The sequence below is a fragment of the Thunnus thynnus genome, chromosome 19, assembly GCF_963924715.1.
Source record: "Thunnus thynnus chromosome 19, fThuThy2.1, whole genome shotgun sequence".
Taxonomy (NCBI): Eukaryota; Metazoa; Chordata; class Actinopteri; order Scombriformes; family Scombridae; genus Thunnus; species Thunnus thynnus.
The window spans coordinates 667,883-676,704 of NC_089535.1; the positions used below are offsets into that span (position 1 = coordinate 667,883).

General features: G+C 38.5%; 1 protein-coding gene across 1 annotated transcript; it reads right to left on the minus strand.

The window, feature by feature from the left end:
• Positions 1-1,057: 1,057 nt before the first annotated feature.
• LOC137170780 (septin-8-B-like) lies at positions 1,058-7,027 on the minus strand. The gene is made up of 3 exons (XM_067574359.1): positions 6,926-7,027; positions 4,993-5,059; positions 1,058-3,880 (listed from the first exon to the last, which is right to left on the minus strand). The coding sequence occupies exons 2-3, from the start codon at positions 5,001-5,003 to the stop codon at positions 2,284-2,286; spliced, it is 1,608 nt and encodes a 535-aa protein (XP_067430460.1). The 5' UTR covers positions 5,004-5,059; positions 6,926-7,027; the 3' UTR covers positions 1,058-2,283.
• Between the last annotated feature and the right edge of the window lie 1,795 nt (positions 7,028-8,822).

Sequence of the window (8,822 nt, forward strand, 5' to 3'; positions counted from 1 at the left end):
GTTTGTAGATTTCTCTGATGGAGGAAACTAAAGGTGAGTGAAGACTTGAATTAAAATATGTTATTAGTGGTGTTTCAGTTATAGTTGAATACTGAGTTAAGTAAACATGGAGCAGATTAAATAGATTTGAATGTATTATGACAGACTTGTTGTAGTTCAGTCTGCTCAGGTTTCCTTCAGTCCACATCAGTTGTGGCTCCATCTAGTGGTCACTACAGAAAACATCATTATCCAGAGTTGATCTAATATTCTTCAGGATATGTTCATTATGATGATGTGAGCTGTGTTTTCAGAAAGCTCAGAAAGCAGCTGATGATCCAGTGAAGACACTCTGAGCAAACTGGTTTCATCAAGCTCACATTTTATTCATGATTCACAGAAAAATGCATCAAGCAGGATATGATTTAATGTAGAATAACACAATATACTGCAATCACTCAAAAATAACTTGTGTCATGTGAAATATTAAACTAATCATTACAAGCTGTATGATTCAAATACACATGAAGAAAATCTCATCAAACAGAAGCAAATGAGATTTCATGACTCCACTCAAAAACACAAACATCAGGAAGTTGGATTCACGTCCAACACAGCAGAATATTTCTACGTTCTGTAACATCGTCTGAACAAACGCATTCAAATGAGAAAATCAATCATGTGTATCAGTTTCTATATGATGTCAGTAACATGTTACTGTCCCTCCACCAGTTTACTGACACTTCTGTCAGCATGAGTCACTTCAGAAAACATCTCAGCCTCGTATTGACTGAAACACACGAGAAAAACAGTCAAATCATTCAAGTGAAAGAAGCTAAAGAAACATAATGTGTGTGTGTAGAAGATGATGTGACTGGTGTTTCTCTGCAACAGCAGGGAGGCTGTTGTACTCCACATGAAGCACCAGGGGGCGTCTTCACTCCGTATTAAACCTGAGCTGTTAGCTGTGTTCACTTCCTCTCTACTCTTTATGCTTCATTCTTGACCTCAGAAACAGCAGCTGATGAAAACTGTCTCAACTCAAGGTCCACTTACTCACTTGTTCTTGACTGTATCACATGGTCTTCATCAGCAGGTTGAGTTTGTTCAGTTGTTAGAAAGCTGGAGGACTTCTCATCCATGCTGCTTTAAACACTGAGACTGACGTGCTGCTGTGTGATACAGTTGAAAGCTCCAGAACAGTAAGTGGACCTTGAGTTGAGATAGTTAGTCAGGTATTGCAGTACAAGTATGTAGAAACAAGTTTTTGCTTTAAATTATGCAGTTAAAGTTTGTACTTTGTACTAACGTGAGGTGAAGACGTACGCTGGCAGACATTGAACACCACCAGAAATAAACTTTTGTTTTTTTGTTTGACTTTTTTTTGTTTGCTTTGTTTTGTCAAAAAAAACATCAACAACCTTTTTTCACAATAAAAACGCAACTAAAACTAAATAAAAAGTCACCTTTGAAAAAGAAGAACTATATCGAAATGTTTAACATTTTTCTTCAACACAATGATCATGTGAAAGACAGACAAACAGACAAATAAAGTAATAATTGTTTTAATGCAAAGTCATATTAAATGAGCTTCATGCATTTGTGGAATCACGTTATCCTTCTAGTTACTGAAACTGTTTCCGCTGCAGCAGCTCAGTTTGTTTGTTTTGTTGCTCTGATAAGCAGCATCTTCCAGTCAGTAACGTTCTGTCTGCCCCAAAGACCTCAGAGGGGATATAACATCATTTTCTACCTGTTATCTGGAAGCAGTTTGCATCTTCAAAGGTATTTTTCTTTAATTATTTTTAATAAATGGAAGCTTTGTCAGAGCAGAGCATGTTATGGTTCAAACCAGCTTTTTCCAGTCCTCTACTCTGTTTAAAGAAACCAGGTTTCTGGTTTATATGACAGGACAGAAATCAGCTGACTGCAGAGAGTCGAGCAGAAAAGAGGCTGAACTATGAGAGGAAGTGATGTAAAAAAAAGAGTATTGATATGATTGATAACAGGAAAACCAACAGCTTCTGTCACTATAAAATAAACTCTGGCTTTACTTTCACTGAAGTGGATCAACAAATGATAATTAAACATTAAACTAAATGAACAGTTATATATCACAGAGGAGGCGGTTTCCCACAATCACACAATTTAAAATTTAAAAGACGATCAGATTTCTTTAAAAAAAAAGTATTTACATCAGCATCACACTTAATAGGATTAAAATGAAATAATGTTTGTGATGTTTAAACATTTATATGAACAGTGTAGAGCTTGTTGTCTACACAGCTGTCTGATGTTGTTCATCTACATCAATGCATCTTTAACTGCTTTACCAGCTGCTGTTAGTGCACCATACATGTACCACATTGTTGTTCTGGTTCTTTCATCCACTCGACCTGCCATCTCTTTCAGTTTCTGGACCTTTTCTTTGCCTCTCTCATTCATCTTCTCGATCAGGTAGTCTAAGTGGACATAAGTAGACAGTGAGTCAACATTCAGGGCGATCCGGTCTAGATGTTCCACATGTAAGTAGACCTCATCCAGCAGCTGGATCTTCTCTGCTTTCAGTTTTTCCATCTCTGTTTGAAGATTTTCCAGAAGGCTCATCTTCTGTTCATGATCTACCTTATTCTTTTCATACTTCTGTGTCACAAGTCGTTCAGTCTTCTTAACTCTCCTGGTCTTGTTCACATATCTCCAGTTTTCTTTCACATGATCTTCTGCAGGACACTTCCCTGTACAAGCAGTACAGCGACCATCTTTCATGACCTCACAGTCTCTGGGACTCCAGGCCATTGTGCATCCAGGATAGTGACAGTTCTCTTCACAGGTGTTACAGGTGACAGCTGCTTCATAAAAAACCCACCCCCACATCCCTCCATCAAGAGGCTCTTTCTCTTTGTAGACCTCATCAACATCTACAGTGAACTCTTCATTCTTCTTCATCTCTTGTTCATGTTTCTTCAGAGCTTCTTCAGTCTGTTGGATCTCGTTCTGTTTTAGTTCAATCAGCTGGATTCTGTCTTGCAGGTTGTTGATGCAGGCTGTTATTCTGATGCGTGCGTTCATCACTTCAACAGTTGTTATTAGCTTTTGAGGTTTAGATTTTTCCAGGAAGTCTTTGAATTCTTCTGCTCCTGTCTCTGTTACGTTCCATGCGCTCTCTAAAGCATCCTTTGTTTTCTTTGTTCTCTGTTTGTTCTGACGGTTATTAAACAGGAAGTGAACGGGCTGATTCTCCTCATCTTTGGCACATTTAATGTTTGCAGCTTCAAGAGCTGTCAGAGCATCTTCAGGTATTATTCCATCTGAGTGTGTCATGAGAGCGACGATGTTCTTCTCAATGTCTTTCCCAAACAGAGACGTCACTGAATCAAAGATGTACCTCAGTCGGTCACTCAGTCGATTCACACTCGCCTTCATCACCAGACCCACTGCATCAATCTCATCAACTCCATCTTCTGAGCGAAACAAGTCCAATAATCTTTGACTGATGACATCATGTTTAATCTCTCCGGTGTCTCCGAATCCAGGAGTATCAATGATGGTCAGAGAGAAGGGCAGAGTTATATCTTCAAAACCAAAGATCTCGTACACGATCACATCTGATGTCTGACTCTCTGACTGACTTTTCTTCTCTCTCTCTACAATCTCAAACCAGATGTCGTCATCAAACTTCACTCCCATGGTGTAGTTGAACAGAGTGTTGATCAGAGTAGATTTTCCTGCTCCTGTTTCACCTACAAGTAAGATGGTTTTGTTTGTCTTGTTCAGGTTTTTCTCACCAACAGTTTTTCTTGTCAGAGTTCCAAACTTCTCTTCCTTTGGTCTCAGCTGGTGGACATCAGGAGATCCTGAAGAGATCTGAGAATCTTTGGAGATGATGTCCTGGTATTTCTTACTGATTGTGTAAAAAATAGAGAAAAATAGAGAAAAATAGAGAACTGTTTAATACACATATAAACTTTATGAACAGATTTGTACTCTTCCCTTATTGTACATCAGTCATTATTTTCTATTTGTAGTTAAAAGATATAAAATGAAATAAAATCAGAGAGAATAAAGTGTAATATTTGCTGATTTGAATAAAAGCCTAAATGTTGCAGCTGTGAGCTCAGTGGTTGAACCTCTAGCAGCATCTCAGCTACTGATATCATGAAGCTCATCACAGTTTAACAGAACAGAAACCACTGAGATCCATCAGCCTCCAAACAAACTCATATTTACCTCCAGCTGCTGACAGAAATCTGAGCAGCAACACTCACTGCATCAGCTGACAATAAGGAAATGAGTCCACTATGACATCACATTAGTGTTTGTTTTACTCTGATATTAATTAGTATTGTGGTGTCTGTGGCTCAGGAGATAGAGCAGGTTGTCCACTAATCAGAAGGTCAGTGGTTCAATGTTTGGACAAGATACTGAACTCCAGATTGATCCTGATGGTTGAGTGTGTGTGTGTGTGTGTATGTGTGTGTGTGTGTGTGTTTGTGTGTGTGTGTGAGTGTGAGTGTGTGTGAGAGTCTGTGTGTGTGTGACATACTTTACATTCTCTGATGTCATTTCTAACATCTCTATAATACTTTAAATATTCCTACAGTAACTTGACACTGACTGTTTCTGTCATCAGTATTGTGTTTATGTCTCCTAACTTCATCCAACTTTATCTTAGTTTTAATGGATCACATATAACAACATTACTACTTTCTATGGTAGATAATCAACAGTGAGTTTATGATATTGTTCTGAAATGACATTATAGGGATTGTCAGTTGTGCATCTTGTCCAGAGGCTGAATATTCCTAACACACCTGTGCAGGCAGAGATCAGAGTGAACACACCACTGCATTGTTATCAGCTGTTTCCACACACACACACACACACACACACACACACTCACACACACGCACACACACACACACACACACACACACACTCACACACACACACACACACTTCCATGCATTTTGTTCTAATTGTATTTTAATGGTTATTTGTAGTAATGTTACTCACGACGTTGCCATGGTGCTGCCTGTCAGAGAGACTCCACACGGTGAGGATGAAACAGGTGTTTTGGTATCTGGGAGGACAAAATGAAAACCATCATAAAGTGAAATAAAGGTGTGAAGAACTTGCTGCAGAAAGTTTCAGTGCTGCACATTTTGAGCGACGAGCCGCTCGACCAACAACGTCTCCTAGAAATGATGTTTGTTTGCTACTAAATGGAAACAGCATATATGTTCTGAAGGAAATGTCCTGCTGCCTGGATTAAACTTTTATATCAACATAATGAGGAAATGTTGTTAATTAATGTATCTGAATGTAAATGTCCAATAACAACACATTTGGTTTGTTTTCTATAATATGTGAGTGGCTGTTTGAATGAGGGTTCATGGGGTTACAGTAGACCCTGTAACAATAAATCATTTTATGATGGGACAGACTTACCAAACAGTCTCTATACAGGGTTTACTTTAGTTTATTCAAGTACAAATTACCATCACATGCAGTGGACACATTGGAAGTTACTGGTGTCTGTAATCATTCCTCCTGTCCACACTGGCTGTGATGTGATCCTTTCCTACAGCAGCTCAAATATGAGATATGAGTTCTGTGAGGAAACACAGTCTAAAGTTCAGCAAGTTCATATAAAGAGCTGAACAAACCAAGAGTTTATCTGCCAAAGTTACAGTTGTGTAATTCATCTTTGTGTTGTGATTTCTCTTGCTGAGCTGCAGTGGAGGAATAGTAACACAGAGAGGGAATGTAGTACTAAAGAGACTGTGGAAGCTCATGAGAGGGCCTCTTGATGCTCAGACAGGTCTGTCTCATTAACATAAAATCTATCATTTTGATTTTTACATTGTGTGAGAGAGAAGGATCTGCTGAAGAGATCATGTGTTCACACAAAGACACAAATATGTAGCTGTGCTGTACGCATGGTTATTTCATAAATCTCAGTCATTGTGGAACGATGCGCACGTGCACATGCACGCCCTTAATCAGCCCCCCCCCCCCCCCCCTGTAGACCTGTCAATCAAACAAACACAAACTGATTGTGTTGCACCAGCGAGGGTCTCCAACAGCCAGAACAGCTGTCATTACACACGGCTGTGGTTATTTATAGCGTCCAAACACTGTAACAGGTTTGGTCATTTGAACAGTATTTTACTTTAATGTGTTCAGTAGGATATCAGTGTGAAAAGTCTCTTACTTGTAAATCACAAAGGATTATGGGAAAATATGTGTAAAGTACAGACTGTAATTCAACTCTACTGTAAATCATTTACAGTAATATATCTGCCCCCAAAACTGACCAATGAGGACGCAGAATTTATTCTAGATTTATTCTTAGATTTTAACAGTTTTGGTGGAAATGACACTAAAAGAAACAAATTGAAATCAACAGAATCTGTAAGTACTTATATTTCATACTTATGATATTTTTTAAATAACATTTGATGATAAAATCCAGGTTTTAGATACAGATACATTTTTTTCTCTGTTTCAGTAAATTAAATGTAACTTGGTTCTTCTGGGCATCACTACCATGAGCTGAGAGCTCTATAATAAAGATATTTAGTGCCAGACGTGTCTGTCTATCTTCAGTTAAATAACAATGAACTCCATGACAGGCTGATTAATGTAGTCACATACACAGATATGTTCCTTTAAACTTTCATGTCTTTGGTTACTAATAATGGGAGAAAATTTAAATCTCATATTTTCAACATTTTTAGATGCTGTGTGAGAACTCAGTCACAGGAAACACTTTGCTTTAATTCAGCTTTTAGTTTTTCATTTTGATTTCATTTAATGTTATTCTATAACATTTCATTTATTAAGTTATTACATTCAGTTATAGTGAGATTTTTCCTGCAGCATTTGTGTCCAAAAATCCAGATATTGGAAGTTTTTCGTGGTTCTTCGTTCAAAGTGTTCTTACCTGGGATGTTGACTTGAAGACGCTGTGAGATGCTGAAGAGGCAGGAAGAGCAGAGAGGAGTCAGACTGCAGAGGAGGAGAGGAGGGTTTATATAATCAGAGAGGCAGCAGGTCACATGATTTACAGAAACAGCATCAGAAACCCCCCAGCCAATAATACATAGGGGAGAGCAGGGTAAACAGAGCCACCCCCTGTATCTAGGTAACCATAAACAAAAGTAATCATGTGACCACAAATAAAGGACGAATAGTTCACATTACTCAATCCATCTTGGACTCAAGCACATGGAGAGAGCGGTCAGCAACACAGAGCAAAAGAAATGATTTTTGTCATGCCAAGTGAATTCATCATGTCACTAAAGTTATCAGTCTTGTATCTTAATTAAAAAGAGATACGTTTTAGACATTATAACTTGTTAATTGAAGTCAGCGTAAGCTACAAAACAATGTCATAAACTCAACATAACTGTGGATCTGAACCGCTGTATGAAACAGTTTTGTCAAAGTGAAAGTTGTGGAGTAAAACGTGCCAGTGATGTTGAGTCAGTGGTTCAATTTACCCGCAAAATTATTTTCTGATATTTTAGAGACTAGAGACACTGTTCATGTTTGAACCCTGTTACAAGTTCTAAAATGTTGATGAATAAATACCTAATTGTTAATAATGTTAAATTTAAGCCACAAACAAACATGCTGCACATACAGACAGGTGACAAATTAAAGGGAAAACCAATATAAAGTGTCTCAGTAAGGTGTTGGACCATCATGTGCCACCAGAGCAGCTTCAATACACTTTGGCATTGATTCTACAGTCTCTGATCATCATTGTTCATGAAGATCTTCCTCATGTGGTATTGTGATGATGATGATGATGATGATGCAGAGCGCTGTCTAACACGTCAGCTGGGTTGAGATCTGGTGACTGTGAACCTCATAACATGTGATTCACATCATTTTCATACTCATCAAACCATTCAGTCCTTTCTGGAAGAGACCACTCCCATCAGGATAGAAATGTTTCATCACAGGATGAAGCTGATCACTCACAACTACTTAGTATTGATTAGCAGTGACTCTTCCCTCTAAGGGGACAAGTGGACCCAAACCATGCCAGCATAACAGAGCCTCCAGACCCCCTCACTGTAGGCGTCCAGCACTCAGACCTGGACCAGTTTTTCCTTTCATTTGTCACCTGTCTGTATACACAAAAGCACATTTACACACATTCATTCTGTGGCTAACATACAAAGATCACAGTTTAATCTTTACTGAAAATGTTTAGGTAACATGTTGAACAACAAGACACAAGCATCATTTTATTTAAAAGTATGAGTTTTTGCCTTTGTTTAATTGATGGCATTAATAAAGTTCAAAATTATCTCAAATTTGTTTGATTTTGTGTAATTTAGAGCGCTCAGTTTACCCCTACTTTGGGGTAAGTTGTGCTATTGGACTAACTTTTTTGATGGGTCATTGTTCTAAAACTATAATAATTAGATAACTTGTTTTAATTTCTATGTGTACACAACAACTTGAGGCATATATAGTAACTATTATTTGAAACAAATACACGTTCATTTTGCAGTAAAATCATCAAATGTATAAAGTGGCTCATGGTACCCCGTTCTCCCCTAAATGTAAGACATAAATAACAAGAAAAGTAAGCTCTGACGTCTGAGGTAGATAGGGTCTCGGTGCTTGCTTTCAGCAGAAAATCTCCCGCTCTCTACCTGCTCAGCCTGTTCTCAGTGTGTCTCTGGCAGAAGGCAGGCGGGCTGCTCTGGTTCTGGTTCTAAGCGGAGGTTGTTGCTCATCCCTGCGCCTTTGTGCGCTGCAGACCGGTGTCGGCACAGTCAGCCACACACACACTCTCTCTTTCGACTTGCTAAGCACTGAGC